General features: G+C 45.8%; 3 protein-coding genes across 7 annotated transcripts in view; 1 reads left to right on the forward strand and 2 right to left on the reverse strand.

The window, feature by feature from the left end:
• Positions 1 to 8,267, reverse strand: KCTD6 (potassium channel tetramerization domain containing 6). 4 transcript variants are annotated; one of them, XM_056335198.1, is made up of 3 exons: positions 8,108 to 8,267; positions 2,623 to 2,731; positions 1 to 1,405 (listed from the first exon to the last, which is right to left on the reverse strand). In XM_056335198.1, the coding sequence occupies exons 2-3, from the start codon at positions 2,647 to 2,649 to the stop codon at positions 719 to 721; spliced, it is 714 nt and encodes a 237-aa protein (XP_056191173.1). In that variant the 5' UTR covers positions 2,650 to 2,731; positions 8,108 to 8,267; the 3' UTR covers positions 1 to 718. The 4 variants fall into 4 exon arrangements, with proteins under 4 accessions (XP_056191173.1, XP_056191170.1, XP_056191174.1 ...); XM_056335195.1 differs by lacking the exon at positions 8,108 to 8,267 and adding an exon at positions 7,960 to 8,101; XM_056335199.1 differs by lacking the exon at positions 8,108 to 8,267 and adding an exon at positions 3,053 to 7,490.
• A 125-nt stretch (positions 8,268 to 8,392) lies between these two features.
• Positions 8,393 to 13,653, forward strand: PDHB (pyruvate dehydrogenase E1 subunit beta). The gene is made up of 9 exons (XM_056335194.1): positions 8,393 to 8,556; positions 8,781 to 8,888; positions 8,960 to 9,022; positions 9,104 to 9,139; positions 9,238 to 9,523; positions 10,257 to 10,367; positions 11,004 to 11,095; positions 11,575 to 11,716; positions 12,093 to 13,653. Exons 1-9 carry the CDS (start codon positions 8,425 to 8,427, stop codon positions 12,236 to 12,238), a joined length of 1,116 nt encoding a protein of 371 aa, XP_056191169.1. The 5' UTR covers positions 8,393 to 8,424; the 3' UTR covers positions 12,239 to 13,653.
• Positions 13,458 to 16,482, reverse strand: part of PXK (PX domain containing serine/threonine kinase like) — a 36,945-nt gene continuing 33,920 nt past the window's right edge. For both annotated transcript variants that reach the window (XM_056335186.1, XM_056335185.1), the window contains exon 18: positions 13,458 to 14,556. In XM_056335186.1, the coding sequence (XP_056191161.1) occupies positions 14,351 to 14,556 (206 nt within the window). In that variant the 3' untranslated portion in view covers positions 13,458 to 14,350. The remainder of the gene's footprint in view (positions 14,557 to 16,482) is intronic.

A 16,482-nucleotide genomic window follows, 5' to 3' on the forward strand; every position in this document is an offset into this window, starting at 1 on the left:
TTATTCTGTATTTCACATTTTTATTAGCTTCTTGCTGGCAGGCATTACACTTGGGAATAATATTGCACCAGGCATTAAAAATATGAATTCTACCACAGGGACATTTTGCATTTAGAATCCAATATAAATATTTCTAATCATATTTCCATGGCTACAGATAATATTTGGTTGCTTGATTTATATGCATAGAAAGAAACAGTTGTCATAACTGTAAGAAACTGTACTTATCAAGTACTTTCAAAGGGTGGATTTGTTTTCCTATAATATTACAATACTGTTTGTTTATTTAGAAACTAAATTAGTCTACATGATAGCAGCTCTTCCCCAGCTGCATTTTAAACTCATTTTGTTTCTTGCTCCCAGTGTCGTAGCATTAGATGAATTAGAAACTATTTAAACGGAGGTAATTTTAGCACTTTAAGTCGAGTCAGAGAATTGTGTTAATGACACAAAATACCCTATTGTACTAATTCTTCGGACTCCCTCTTTCAAACAAAAAGGTGTCTTGACGAAACAGGCACATGCATGGTTTTTTTCTGAACAGGACAAAAGGACAGAGCTGCTAGAGAACGAAACTCCTCCAGTCCTTACTGATAAACAATAAATAGTCGTATAAAAAAAAAAAGCCCACATTGTTGCTTTAGTCAAAATCCAGACTCTCTTGGGTTTACTGTCCAATTAAGTTGCTAATCACCAAGCGGCTCCTGTGGAGTCAGAATCAGTCATCTGTTTTCCGTGCCAATCTACAGAAAGTCCAGTTGTGCTCCACTGTGTTTTCATTGGCACGCTCGCTCATATGATGAACTCTGGTATTCCTGATCGTGAAGCCTTGCTTTGTGATGTACTCCATGAGATGGACTCTGAGCGACACTTCCTGATGGTAATCGCATGGCCCAAAAGTGAAGGAAACCTGGCAGTCCCTGGTGTCCATCATATGCTTATTCCACTTTGTGAAGTGGTTTGAAATGCCTTCCAGTAACGAATGGACTTTCGTCGTGATAGTGAGCTGCGTGATGATTACAGCCACCGGGTTGGAATACTTGGAAAGCTTCCGGGTGCTGGACAGCTCCACCACCTCCTCAAAGGTATCCACGGGATACAGCGGCTTGGGGTCATTAAGACACTGAATTAGCGGTTCAATCTGATAGAAGTCCGCTTCCTTCCGAAGCAGGTCGAACTCCTTGAAGTCCAGTGGCAAAGTGAGCTCTGAGGTCCTTAAAAAGTTAAGAACATAACGGAAAAGTGGTCCATCTCTGTCAATAAAGTAATTGCCCTGAGAGTCCCTGGCAGTGGGGAAGTCTCCCCTGAACATGGCCCCAAGCATTGAGTCAGGATATCTCGTTAGAGTTGTGAGGGATGTCGTATACATGTGTCCACCCACATTTAGCGTGACTGGATCAGTCATCTAGAAAGAGAGAAATTGCAGAGTTTATCAAGCCACCACAAGAAGATTCGATCACCTCACTGACACACACGGTAAATACTGTTTGAAAAGTGCAGGCTGTGGAGAGAATCACGCCTCTTCCATTTGAAGCCTTTAAGCAGCATCTAAACCTGAACAAATCCAAGCCACCTAGCAACAAGGCACAACCGGCAACTAGACAGGATGATACTTAACATTCAGAAGGCATATTTCCAGAATGCTTTAGAAATCTTAACAATGGAGCTACTGTCACAGAAGCAAGTTTTGCATTTGGGCAACAAGTTTTTTCCTATTCTACAGATGGGGAAACGAGAACAGAGAGATTTCCTGAAGAACAAGTTAGTCTGAATGAGGCCCATCAGTGTTCCTTACTTTCACAATCTGTCTCTCATTCTAGAACAAAAAAAAAAAAGAAAGGAAAAAAAAAAATCAGCTGAACAAGTCTTAAGCCTCTTTCTCTCTCTCAAAATAGGATGACAGCGCAAGTTTAGACACAGGACCAAGAGCTCACAATCAAAATAATCCACGCTCTGGTTAACAGGAATCATTAAAACAAGCAAACAAAAAAGAACTTTCGGCTTTTAACTCTAAAAAGCAACATTTATTAGCAAATCAGCATGCTGTGTAGAAGAGGGGGGCAGAGCACAAACCAGTCTGCATCAGCTTCCAAATAGCACATGAGGAAGCAAGAGAGAAAGGAACACAAATCCCATCTGGCCACCAACCCTAACAACCAGGACCGAGGCCAGCCAGAGAAAAGAGACATATGCATGGCAGCAGAATGTTTAGAGAAAGAGAAGAGGAGAAAAATAATGTGCGTTTGTCTAGTTTGAGACAGAGTTTACAAGGAAAAATACTCTTCTTTATAAATAAAATGACAAAGTCCTAAAACTTATACGCAGGAATCACACACTATTTTCAGTCTTTGTGTGTTAGGAAAACGGTAACAGTGAGCTTAAGGCATCGGTTAAGTACTCACTGACCATACCTAGGAAATACGAATCTGAGCTCTCCCCACAAATAGCATGCGAGACGAAGTACTTCAGAGACCCTAAGTAAGCTGTTGTAACCTGCACAGGTTTTCTTCTCACATGACTGAAGCTCTGGATCTACACAAGACAGATCTGTAGGGATTCTTTCCGCAAGATCTTGAAAGCCCAGTTGTACTGCACAGCACACACTTACACAGGCTCACTTACCATATATCCCCAGTCTCCATTATCCATCTGTTCAATTGCTTGAACTGTGGTATTCCAAGTTTAACAGAAGGCTGCTGAAAGGATACACGATTCACCTCCTATTATCTCCCTGCAGGAAAAAGCACACACACAAAAAAAAACAAAATAAAGAACAAAACAGGGCAGACCATCAGCACCTATAAGAACTGAAAGGAATGCTTTCTAACCAAAGGCAGGCTCTCTGTCAGGAGAACGTTCAGCTACAAAACCACATTAACAGGAGAATCTACAAACGTGCTTTTCCCTCCTTCTCCCTTCACGCTACCCAGAGGACTGCCTCCGGAGCACATGGGTAATCACTCTACTGGCTGTCTGATCATCCCAGTTTTGTTAAACAACAAGCAATGCGCCTCCGAGGATAATATACGTTCACAAACAGACTACTTTTCACCTGGGAAACAGTGAGTACTTTGAAAGACGGATGTCCTTTTCCAATTAAAAAGTTTATTTGGCCACCACCAGTGAAGTCATACATGTGTTCCATTAATATTAGCCAAAATTCCCATGCTCCAGTTTCAAAACTGCACAGAAGAATAAATCAAGCATGAAAGTCAATGAACAGTAAGAAGAAAAAAAAAATCTCACTGCAGAATTAATAATTCAGTAGTGGAGAACTGCAATTGATAGCAAGAACATTAACTTACAGACAAAGAGTATGAATGGACTTCAGAGACACATACGCATTCTCCAAAGCAATTTCTTTAGGGACAAGCCAGAGGACATCAAACATGCTTTCAACAACGCTTCGACAAAAGCAATTTGAGGAGCGGTTCAGGCCGTAACTTCCCAGAAGACCACTGAACTGCTGACTTGCATAAACAAGGGGACTCTCTCCACACAAGCACAACAAGGGAAATCCACAGGCCGGGTTGTGCAACTTGAGGGGAGCGGTGGGAGCAAATGACCCTAGACACCAGTGGAGATTTTCCAAAGGTGGCCTCTCAACCACGTCAAGCAATGTATGGAGAGGGAAACCAGTCGTCGTTAAGCCTCTATCCCTACACAGAGCCTGCCTCTCTGCTAGAACTGCTGAAAATTTAGGTCAGTCTGTTTTAAGTAGGGTACAGCTTCTCAGCTTTGTTTATTTTTACATCTTAAAGACCACACAGTTACCAGGACTTCTGCTCCCATCCTCTTTACTAGCAAACTTCAACACGCATTCACCCAACTAAAAGCAGCACGAAGACTTAGCTGAGCCAGAGCCCTACATTCCAAAACAACTGAAGGGTCACAGGTTATTCCCAACCAAAAAGATCAGTTGCGCCTCTCATTCCTAGCTAATGAGATTGGATGGTCTCATTCACCACAGAACAAGGCAGCACATGCCACAGCTCTCTGGGCTCTGCTACCCTGCACAAACCCACAGCCTGGGCACAACAGCATCCAGCAAGTCAGGCCTTTGGGGGCTGGCAGCACGAGCACAGCCTCAGCTGCATCTCAGATGTATTAAAGACCAGAAAAAACAAAATCGGTATATGAAAATAGTGAGGTCAGACAACAGAAGAGTAAGGAATACTAAGATACAGAACTAGTCATACCAGGATCCTATTTTTACAAATTAGACAGAGCATGCCTCAAGAAAGTACATTAAAGCATACACACACACACCCCGACAGCAGATAAACCTGGAATGCCAGCTCTTTTGCCAGCCTCTGTAATTATTTTTTTTAACTGCTCACAAATCAAGAAGTTAATTCACTCAAGTTTTCTTTATTTGCAATCATCACTTAAGTAAAGCTCTTAACTGTTCATCAATAGCCCAGATCTTTTAAATTCCAGCACTTACAAGCATCATTCTGGTCAAGCATAACATGCAGATGCATTAAAACCATAGGAGAGACTGGTACCAGTTTCTGATATTCAAGGAAAACATTCACTTGAAAATGAAACTATGCAGCCAGCCAGAAACTGCACTAGAAATCATGATAGATGAGATCTGCTGCTTAATAAAATTAACCGGAATTATACATTCAGAATATTTCAGAGATAGACAGATGTCCAGAATTATTTAAACTGGTGGACAGACACCATGTTATTTTGGTCAGCATCTAAGTCCACGCTACAGATGAATCAAGACTTTATCAGTGAAAGAAACAGATGACACTGCCTGTCTGTACAAAGGCATGAAATAATCTTTGATCACAGCACTGCTATATAACACCGGAGTGAATAATTTATGACAGCAATTAGCTTAAACAAACCCAGCCCTCAACATACAAGTGGCATCAAGAAATCTCACTGATTTTTGTGTAAGGACCCTGAATCACTAGGCACACACAGGCACCCCTGGCAAAGCTGGTGCTGGAGCGAGATGTTCAGTGCAAAGGGATGATACTGGGAAGCCATCCTAAAATGTCCAAGTGTGATCACAACTGCCTGCTGCTTCCCTCATCAGCTGGGGAGACAACTTCACAGGCAACAATAGCTCTGTTCAGGTACAACCCGAGATAAGGACTAGCAAACCACATCACAAGAAGGGTGGGGACATACACCCTTTCAACGACGCTTTAAATTCTTCCTGAATGAAATACAGTGATGCATCAGTGGGGGTGGGCAGACACTCACTCCATCCATACCCTGGGACAGGCAGCCTCAAGCCAGCTCTTGTCCCTGTTTCACACAACACACAGCACCCAGGGACAGCCTTGCTAACACTGCTACTACTCACATTCAGCTAGCAGATATACAGCTGCATGTCATCTGCTCCCAAAACAACCTACCTTTAATAACCAAAAGAAATACTTATTTTAGATGAAATTCAGCCACATCAACTGCTGACACCATTTAAGCCAAACAGGATATCATTCTTTGCTGAGAGCAGAAGTGCACTGATCATGTCAAACCACAGCCCTACTTTCGTTAATCTGCTTCTGCAAGCGGGGAGAAGATACACAGCATTAACGCAGTCATCACAGCTGCTGCTGTAGCCCAGCACCAAGCACATCCAAAACTAGAAAGGCACAATGAGAAGCAAGTACCTTTGAAGAAAAGCACTCCAGTCATCATTTTATACATTTAATATACAAAATTGGATACCTGCATTTAAAAAATGCTCACTTTTAGTTCATATGTTATGACCTAGAGGATTACTAGGCTATTTACCAGCAACGCTACTGCCAGCAGGTAGTCCCCATTAACTTCAGCAGGGCTTCTCTCGGAGCAGAGCTGCTAACGTGCAACTATTTTGCAAGCGCAGAGAAAACAAGTAAGAGTCAGCTGAACATCTGCATCTGTGAACCAACACACAGGCCAGGAGATGCCAGCTGGGACCACACTGCATTTGATCAAGGCCAAAAGCTACACACTGCACCTGGAGAAAATCACTGCACTGGTTGTCACATGCAGTTACTTGAAGGAGGAGCAGCAGAAATACACCTAACAGTTAAAAGTTAAAGAGGCAGGCAGCACCTGATTTGCTCTGAACATTTTTCATCTAGTTTTTCCAACAAAAGAATTAAAGGATTTACTTGTGGCGCTAGTCTTTAACAGTTTGGTACCTATATTACAACACAAGCTGTTTAAGCTCCACACAAACTGATTAACTTCAACAGTTACCTTAGATTTATATCTCTAGGTCAATATAAGAGTTGACAGGAATTCTACCAATGGCAACTGAAAAATTATAAAGAGCAAAGCTACTTATACAGATATATATATATATGTATATACATACTCGGTATTTCAAGCTACTCACCCACTTAGTGAGCCTTTCACATTTAGATCATCAAAGATGAGAACAAACTCCTGCCCTCTGTACAGTTACGCTGTACATGGACAATCTCTATTCCCCAGCCAGTCACGGCATGTGAAATGCAATTTTTTATTGTAAATCATTATCGGTAACTCACTTGTACTGACAAAAACTAAGCTAGCACCAGTGATGACTGTACTCCACCAAACTGTACAGCAAGATGACAAACTGCAGAGCAAACCCATGAGGCTCGAGCACTGTGCTACCCTAACCAAGAGAGCGAGGAGGAGGTAAGCTCTTAAAACAACCGGGTACTGAACCTTCTGGGAACTCAGCAGATCAGCTTCACTAAAGAAAAGCATCTGTCACCTTCTGTACATGTCAAGTTTATAATGACTAATACAGCTTATTTAGAATTAACTTAGTTCTTGCTTTTCACTAGTATTTAGTCTTCACCTCAGGCAGGAGGGAAAACCACTCATGCCAGCCACTCAGCATTTTCACTCCTTTATGTGTAAATGCTTCACTATAAATTCCAAGCTCCTAAAGTTTCCCTACCTCCCCTGAGGAGCTCTATGACATCCTGGTTTAAGTCCAGGTTCCAAACTTTTATTTTAATTGCTACTTGTTTGAAGAGCCCACATCACAAAATCACTTTGGCCCTCCTCTCACGAGAGCCAAAGGAAGACGCTTGTACCTAGCCCGGTCCTGCCGGCGCTGTGTTGCTGAAGCAACCCAAGGTACCCAGGCTTTCAGCACTCGTGCCAACCTTTGGGTTTTAATGCTGTATTTTGCTTCTGTGAAACTAAACAGTAGTTGTCTCCATGTGGAAACGTGCCTCCAAACAGTTTTGGAGGAATGCAGATGTCAGAAATACTAAGCCTCCCTGCACACACCAGTGGGGCTCAGCACATACATGGACCGCGGAGCCACAGCAAGACCGGGGCAGAAATCCCTCCTAGAGCCCAGGCAGAGAGGGGCCCGGGCCGGCAGCAGAAACCGGGAATTGCTGGTTTCCATCACAGAGGAGCCAGCGAGCTCACGGTGGAAGAAGTCTCCCCAGGATCACAATGATTCAGCAAAGATGCTGGAAATGAACCCAGGCATTTATATCCCCACCCCTGCAAATGACCCAAGAGCCCACACCCTCACCCCCACCCCAAACCAGCGACCCAGCTCTGCCTCCCCTCCGGGTAGGGCAGGGGGATCCATCCCCTCCCCAGGCGGGGCAAAGCCCACGGACCCCGCGCCCTCCCTGCCAGACCTCACGGGCTGCCACCCCGGCACCCTCCCTGCTCCTTCCTCCTGCCCAGCCGCCAACCGGACCCAGGCACCGGCCGTCCCATCCCCAACCTAACGTCAGGGCTCCAGCACCCGGTCCTGCAGCCCCCCCGGTCGCGAGGAGGCCCCAGGAGCCCGGCCCTGCGCCCTGCCCCTCACCCCCCTCCCCCGTGCCCCGCCTTCACGCGTTGCCCCACAGCGGCCGCGGGCCCCCCCGCCGCGTCCGGGCCCTGGCGCCCCAGCGCCCCCCCGGAGCGGAGCAGGGCAGGTCCCGGCCGCTCGGCCCCGCTGCCCCCAGCCCCGCGGCAGCGCGGCCCGGCACTCACGGGCGCAGCTCCCGGCGCTGAGGCAGAGCCCGGCGGCGGCGGGGACGACTGAGCGCGAGCCCGGAGTTGAGCCGCCGCCGCGGGCGGGGACAGAGCGAGGGTGTGTCCCGGTACGGCCCCGCCCCCGCCGCAGCCACACCCCCTTCACCTCAGGGCGTCACCGAGGGGGCTGGGGGGGACCCGGCGCGGGCAGCCCTGTCCCCAGGGGGGGAAGCCGCGGCCGCGGGCGTGGCAGCTGAGCCCGAGCCATGCGCCTCCCCGTCAACACAGGGCGGGCGCGCGGTTGTCCCCGGCGGTCCCGGCCGCCGCTGCGGGGGACCGGAAGTCGCGTGCAAAGGCCGCGCCGGTTCTCGCGAGAGCGGGGAGGCGGAGCGAAGCCGCGGGCTGGGCGCGCGGAGGCGGGGCCTCGTCGTCACGGGCGGCGCGCGGAGCGCCGGTCCCTCCGCGCTAGAGGACACGGCCAAGATGGCGGCGGCTGCGGCGGCACTGCGGTACCTGGCCCCGCTGGGCGCCCGCCTCCCGCCGCAGGGCCGCGCCGCCGGGCGGCTGCTGCAGCAGCGCAGGGGACTGCGGCTCTCCGCGCCCGCCGCCATACAGGTAACGGGGCCGCCGCCGGCAGGGGTGCCCCGACAGCGGGGCTGGGGGCGCGGGGTGCGCGCCCCTCAGGGGAGTGTCCGGCCCCAGGGGGCGGGCGGGCGCTGAGGTGAAGCGAGCTGTGGTGAGGTGAGGCGAGGCGAGGGGGCTCCCCGCGTCCCTGGCGTGCGGGGGTCCGGCGGCTGCGGACCGTGCCCCCGTCCTGCCCGCCTGCCGCTGTCCCGCAGGTGACGGTGCGGGACGCGCTGAACCAGGCGCTGGATGAGGAGCTGGAGCGGGACGAGCGCGTCTTCCTGCTGGGCGAGGAGGTGGCCCAGTACGACGGTGCCTACAAGGTACGTGGATGCCGTTACCGGGCCGCGAAGGGGCCTCAGGTGGGCCCTGACTCCTGTGTCCTGCCCTGCAGATCTCCAGGGGTCTCTGGAAGAAGTACGGGGACAAGAGGGTGATGGATACCCCGATATCAGAGGTAAGGCTGCCCTGTTCCCTACCCCTGCCATCCCATCATCAGCCACTCCCCCAGTGCTTACCCCTTGGTCTCCTCTTTCAGATGGGCTTCACAGGAATCGCTGTCGGTGCTGCTATGGTTTGTACATTTGCATTCCCCTACTTATGATTTGAAAATTTAAAGCAAACTACTCTTATGTAAAACCACACTAATAAATACGTCAAAATATATAATAGGCAGGGTTGAGACCAGTGTGTGAGTTCATGACGTTCAACTTCTCCATGCAAGCAATCGATCAGGTTATAAACTCCGCTGCCAAGACCTGTTACATGTCTGCAGGAGCAATCGCCGTTCCCATCGTCTTCCGGGGCCCCAACGGGGCATCAGCTGGAGTTGCGGCTCAGCACTCACAATGCTTCGCAGCTTGGTATGGGCACTGCCCAGGACTGAAAGTTGTTAGTCCTTGGAGCTCAGAAGATGCCAAAGGTCTGTTGAAAGCATCAATCCGGGACGATAATCCAGGTGAGCACAGGCAGATCACGGCAATACCTAGCACTCAGTCCTGAAAAGAACATCCAATTTCCCCTCCTGCCCTATTGAAAAAAAAAAAAAATAATAAATTAAACCCTAAACACTTAAGGTTGCTTTAATGCAGCTTGAGGGTACTTACAAAGGCACAGAGGTATTTATTCTTTTCCTAACAGTCGCTTGCCTTGCTAGCAGTAGACCAATTTTGTGCTGTTGCCAGCTACATATCTTTTGTGCTAGTGTGGTACCCATCGGGGAAACTTGGAAGCACTTACGAATCTACCATAAAGGGGTTAAAAAGGATAAAGATGAGTCAGGAGGAGTTCGTGCATCTTCAGTGTCTATGTAACTCATTTTTACAAGTCATGAAATTCAGATGATAAATTCAGAATGTCATTAATTAAAAGCAGGGTGACCTTTGTCTTTGTTTTTCACAAATATGCATGCAAAAATCTAAGACCTTTCTAAAAGTAGTAATTCTACCATCATGTACCAAAGTTAAATACCTGGCCTCATTTAAGACTAGTTGTAGAAAAAAAATTTAAATAATTCAGCATTGAAGTAAAGACTGTGATTTTTTGTTTTTAATTGCTTCCACAAATTTACTCAAGTCCTTGTTGCCTGGATGGGCTTAGTATCTTGAGCTAGTCTGCTGCAGTACCATTGATCATCGGTACAGTCCTGTGCCTGCAGATGTATATGTTAATCCAAGTATGTTGTCTTCTAGTTGTGATGCTGGAAAATGAATTACTCTATGGCGTTCCCTTTGAAATGTCTGAACAGGCACAGTCAAAGGATTTTGTTGTTCCAATTGGAAAAGCTAAAATAGAAAGGGAAGGTAAGCTGGGAATATGGTTTGCTTCCTTATTGACTGAACTGCTTGGAGATTTTTTTAAATCTCTTAGCTATTCAGAATACTACTGTCATGGGGCACAGGAAAGTATTTCAAATGTTAAATGTTCAAGTGTTATTTTATCCAGTAGTATACTTTATTGTTCTGCTGCCCATATAAGGAAAGATCAGCTGATAGTCTATATCTCATCTGAAACTATACTGTTCTAAAGGATTTGTTCCATAGTATAGAGATGAAGTAGGTGATGGCTGACACAATTTTTTCTTAACCTGAATATGTAATTTTGGTGAAAAATGCAAAAAGAGATCACTCTAGTATTTCATACCATTTGCCCATAATTTACCACTGCATTATGGGAATGTTTGAAAAGGATAATCTGAAAACTACATTAAATATCTCTCCAGTTCACTGGATTAAAGGGTAAAGTCTGTGTCTCAGCAGTCCTTCCGCTACCACTCTTCATAATATGTATGGGCGTAGAATACTTAACATTTCAAATAAATCTAAGGAACTTAAATTTACAAGAGAATCCTAACATTACCTTGAAAGTAGCCTGAGGTCTAGGAAAAAAGCTTTAAATCTGAAGGGTTTTTTCTTTATTAACATTTGTTTCTGTTCTAGGAACTCACGTTACATTAGTGTCACACTCAAGACCTGTTGGACACTGCTTGGAAGCAGCTGCTATACTTGCCAAAGAAGGTGTAGAGTGTGAGGTGGGTGGAGTTGCTGTTGCTTTTCCCTTCCCCTGAAGCGGGGAAAAAAAGCAGAGGGTCTTCTCATTCAGTCTCTGCAAAACTTCAGTATATTAATTGTAAGCTTCTTGTATTTATAAATGCCTTAATAGCATGTGGATTTCATGTTTCTGTATTCAAGCTTTTCATTACAAAATTAAGGTAGAACTATTCATGATTTTCAGATTGACCCAGCTGTGTGGTAAGCAGAACAATGACAGGATGTATTAGTGTGGTTGTATCTCAGTATAGCAAGACTCACCTAATCTGGGATTTTCCAGGAGCTACCAGAAACTGTTCCACACAGTCTCTTCCAGAATAAAAACTTAGAAATTTTATTAAGTCTTGTCTTCAAAGTGAGAATAGATGAAAGTGCTAAAGGGTAAGGGGGTAACTGACAGGCTTAGATCACAGCAAAACTCACACAGTCATCCCCCTGTTCTTCCCCTCCCGCCCCCCAGGTTATAAATCTGCGTACCATTCGACCAATGGATATTGAAACAGTGGAAGCCAGCGTCGTAAAAACAAACCATCTTGTAACTGTAGAAGGAGGTTGGCCGCAATTTGGAGTAGGAGCTGAAATCTGTGCCAGGATCATGGAAGGTACCGAGTTTTGCAGTATACTTGTTGATCTTGCCCGTCTAAATCCCGATGACTTCTTCATAAAGCCAGATAAAGGCAAAGTTAGGGCTTTCTATCTGAGGAGCTTGAGCCTAGTTGTCTTGCTCTAGATATTTTCACAGGGTGGAAACGGCTCATCTTCTGTTGTGAGTGATTGTTACCCTAAGAACCCAACTGCGTGAGAAGCAGGATGGAAACTTTATCTAAACTATAGCGCATGAATATAAACAAGCAGGAACAGCTCTCTCTAGAATACTAGAGCTACAAGAACAAAATACTTTAAATAGATTAAGATTCAGAAACTGAGTTGAGAGAAAACTGTAGGGCATGGCAACCTGACAATTGTCTTCTGTTTCAGGATCTGCCTTCAACTACTTGGATGCTCCAGCTGTGCGTGTTACCGGTGCAGATGTTCCCATGCCTTACGCAAAAATTTTAGAAGATAACTGCATACCTCAAGTCAAGGATATAATATTTGCAGTGAAGAAAACTTTGAATATCTGAGTTGTAAATACATGGTTTAAAGTCCTGCTTTACAAATTATTCATGGTGTAGGGCATGTTGTATGCGTAACTTTTGTTGTATACCTACACAAAGTTTTGTACAGTGGAGAAAGTATAGTGACCTCCCAGAATATTTATATGGGGTTATCTTCTAAGCCACACTTCATATAAGCAACAGTGCGGGAGCGCTTGTTTGTTCAGTGGTACCAGGTGCGTTGGTGCTACTGTATGTAGAGAAATCCTATTTTAAATTCAGAGTGAGGAAAAAATCCTCCGTTTCTGCTTGGCTTGTAATTACCAGACTAGCTGTGTTAAACTGGGTCTAGTGGTGGTTGAGTGAAGAACTGCCTTAAGCAAGAGGAGGCCCTGAGCCTGGTCCTGGAGCACTGTACAGCTCTCTAGGAGCCCAGGGTCACAAGGCTTATTAGAGGTGAATGATCAAACAGGAGCAAGTGAAGCCTTGCTTTTACGTTACACAGTTAAGTGCAACAGCTCATAAAGTGGCAGCTTTGGAATCCTGTGGTATGGGTTAAGAGAGAGCTGCCATGTTTCGTTTGAAAAGCACTCCGCTCACGCAGGAAAGCTTCTGCACAAGAGCTTAAATAAAGATCCTGATCCCATTCAGTATGTCATGGGTAACACTACATAACTTTTCTTTACTAGCTGCCACATACAGTGATAAAAAGAAAAAAAACTTGCCCAAATGTTTTATGGTTTTGGTTTTTTTAACTCATCACATGGGCCAACAGCATCCTCAAACTACAGTTCTTACAGTGCAAAGTAAGTTATTTTATTCAGATGCAGGGAGCCTGGCTCTGAAGCAGCAGTTGTGTAGATTGTGTTTGAAGAGCCAGGAAACGGTCGCAGCAGCCTTTTGGGAGATCGCCACGTCCAAGGGTTTAGCAAAGGCCTAGTCCTGAGAGGCAGGGAGAGCCTGCTAGGCTTCGTTCAGCAGCTTCTGGTACAGAGTAAAAGCTGCTTTTAGGAGTCTGCGGTGTGGCTTGCTCTATACCCCAGGGAGGGTGGCTTTCCAGTGAACTGTTGCAGAGGAGATACTTACCTCTGTAAGGAGACAGAAGAGCTCGGGTCCTGTTTCAGTGAAGGGCCAGGAATATCTTTCAGGGTATTTCCTTTAGCAGAGGTGCTGTTAGGTTCTTAGGAAGTCTGGTTTGCAGGTGCAGTCCTAGCTGAACATACCCACCACCACGCTGCCGAAGGAATTCCATTAACATTTTAATAAAAATGACTGAATATCACAGGTTACATGAAATTTTGTACAGACATTCTCTGCATAGTAACAAACACTGATGTACTTGAATTTAAAAAAATGGATTATCTATAATCCTTTAAAGTGCAATTTGTTTAAGGTTTTAAATCAAGAAGGATCTCTCAATAAAGTTTAAGCTGTAGAATTAACTTGAAGTAACTTTGCGTTTAACTAAATCAAGAATAATATCCCAGTGCCCTGTTAACTCCCATTTCAACTGTTTCCTCATTTAAAACACTTTCCCTTAGAGTTACAGGTAGGATGTCCATTTAAACAAGTTTAATAAGACAGCATTTTTACTCCACCAGCAAATATGGTGGGAATAAGATTTAATTCTCCAGTTCCCTCACCTGTGCAGTATGCATTAAGGGTTGGGGGAGTTGGATTATCTAAAACAAAACTTGCTGGTTCGATGCAGCAAGAATTAAGATGAGTTACAAGTGCATGAAAAGAGTTGAAAAACTGAGCAGGCTAAAACTGCGTTCCTGTAATTTGAAAAAACGAGGTGGAATTGAGCTTGAAAAAAAAAATGTATTAATTCACCATGATCATGGTCATTCCTATTTTCAGATTTTTATTCAGCTATATAGAAATTGCTGTACCCCTGAAAATTGTAGCTAGAGAACAAAGTTCTTGAAACCAAGTCGAGAATGGAGTACTTATCACGGCATGGCAATGCAATTCAGACAGGGCAGTGCTGCTACTCAAGGAAAGCTGAAACGGGTAAATGGAGCTACAGCGTGATTAGCCGCTATATGCTGGTGGATCAGTCACTGGTCAGGAGGGTCTTGTCCCAGACAGCACAGGAGGGGGAGAGGGAATTCAATCCTGGTGTGACCAGTGGCCTCAGCTGATCCTGGGAGCACTGTAGTCACACGTCTGTGTTTTCTTCAGAGTTCCTTTCTGAAAGTTTTGAATGGAGCTGAGTAAGGCTCCTCGGCTTGCACTGACATTGGGCTGCGGGCTTGGCTGCGTTGGCACCTCTGTACTTGGAGGAGGAGCTGCTGGTGGCAGGGGTGGCGGTGGTGGTGCTGGGGGTACCGACGATGCTCCTGTTGAGTTGAGGAGAGAAGATGTAGTTTGATTATGCCAAGGAGGCTATGCCACAGGACTGCGGCTGCTTAGCTGGGCTTGGGTCAGTCCTGCACTAGTCACGTCATTCTCTGAATGCTAGTGGAGTGTGAAGAACAGAATGGATGAAAAATGGCAAAGTGATCAAATCCCTCTATCTGCAGGTGAGTTGCGTCATCTGAGGCACCTCTGAAATGAAGCCTGAAGTGCCTCAGTACTCGGGGATGCAAAACACGACTCAAATGTGATCTTGCACCAAAGGAAAAGGAGATCTTAACAGGACTTCCCAGCTCCGGCTTCTCTTGTTTGTCCCCAGCAAAGCAGTTTGCTCTTTGGGTCATGAACAGCAACAAAGACGGGAAGCAAACACATGACTAATTCTACTTTCTTACGAAGGACCACATCGCTGTATTCTCCATTTTTAAAGTACTAACTGCAGATAGAGTTTTCTGGAAGTGTTTTACATTTCCACAGTACCGTCAAGACTTTCTCCAAACATGCTGTAGCAAATGCTTGTTCCACAGGCTGAATGAATCACAACAATCTGCCGCTCACACTGCTTGCCTGCCTCTCGTGTTCCCACCAGGCACCTCTGCACTCTAGCCCCTGCTTTCTACCCGTCACATCCGTCTCATGCCGATCATGCCTCAGCCTCCGCATCCTGCCTCCCTGGGAAGCCAGAGCCCAGAGCGGCACACGCAGACAGACAGCCCAGCAGCGAGAGCCTGCCTGGAGGTGCTTCCTGGCAGCTCAGACTCACTCAGGTGGCTTTATTTGCCCCAAGCAGCTCTGCCAAACACCCTACCTCGTGCAACGTTGCTGCGGCACATTGCACCATCGTTCCTACGCAATATAATCAAAGAATCAGGCAGGCTTGAGAGTAAAGGGCTTCAGAGGTGACCACTTGCTATTCCACAAGACATCCGCGTGAAGGTGGCATTTACAGCCCATCACCAGCTCTATGGGGAATGATGGACCCGTCTTGTCTCATATATTTTGCAATGATTAATATCTTAGAGCTATTCAACAGTGAATTTTAACTCCATCATCTAGATCATGAGTTATTCCATAGACTACGGAGACAAACGGCACCTATAGGCGAACACTTGCCTCCAGCAGCTCTAACCTACAAAGAGGAATATACTGGTAAGTGGCAAGAACTATGATGCTGAAGGACAGCAAAGCAAATCATGAGGCCAACCAAGAGACCATGGTTACTGAAGTAGAACTGCTTGCTAAGTAGTAAGCAAATACCAAGCAGTTACAGGACATACCACACGGACTCAAGAGGCATTCAGCGAAGGATAAAGCTCAGCTACAGAAAACAAAAAGCAGACAAAGTTCGCTGTGCTCCACGTCTCTCTCAATTCCTCACTAACACTTGCTCTCAGACTAACAAGTAATAGTAAAAAAGTAACCACTGTGATTAAAAAAAAGCAGTTATACTTGATGAAAGTCATAACTCCAAGCTCCCTCATTGTCTATTTGCCCCAGTCTTTGAAGAGACTTTTCCCATATGGGAGCAAGCTCAAAATGCAGAATATTCACACAAAGCATCTAATTTTGCCAGGGCACATCAATACACGCTATGACTGTAGCACTTCCAGCTCTTCAGGAGAAATTCTCATTGGCATGAAAACCTGTGACAACAAAACATGGGAGTACATATTGGGCTTATCTTCACTCTCCTCCCTTCCAGGGGAAATACTCGAGTCCTCGTAGAAATATCAGAGATCAACTGAAACAATTTAACACGCTTGTTGCATGTGGATCAACTGCTCTCTTAAGTAATCAAAACATTACACAATGTCAGCACAAACTGAAATAAATTACATATCGATGCCTTGGGGCCATCTAACTTATCCAAATCTACTTTTTACACTAGCCAAAGATATAAGTCAATTTAT

The sequence above is a fragment of the Falco biarmicus genome, chromosome 4 (genome assembly GCF_023638135.1).
Source record: "Falco biarmicus isolate bFalBia1 chromosome 4, bFalBia1.pri, whole genome shotgun sequence".
Classification (NCBI taxonomy): Eukaryota; Metazoa; Chordata; class Aves; order Falconiformes; family Falconidae; genus Falco; species Falco biarmicus.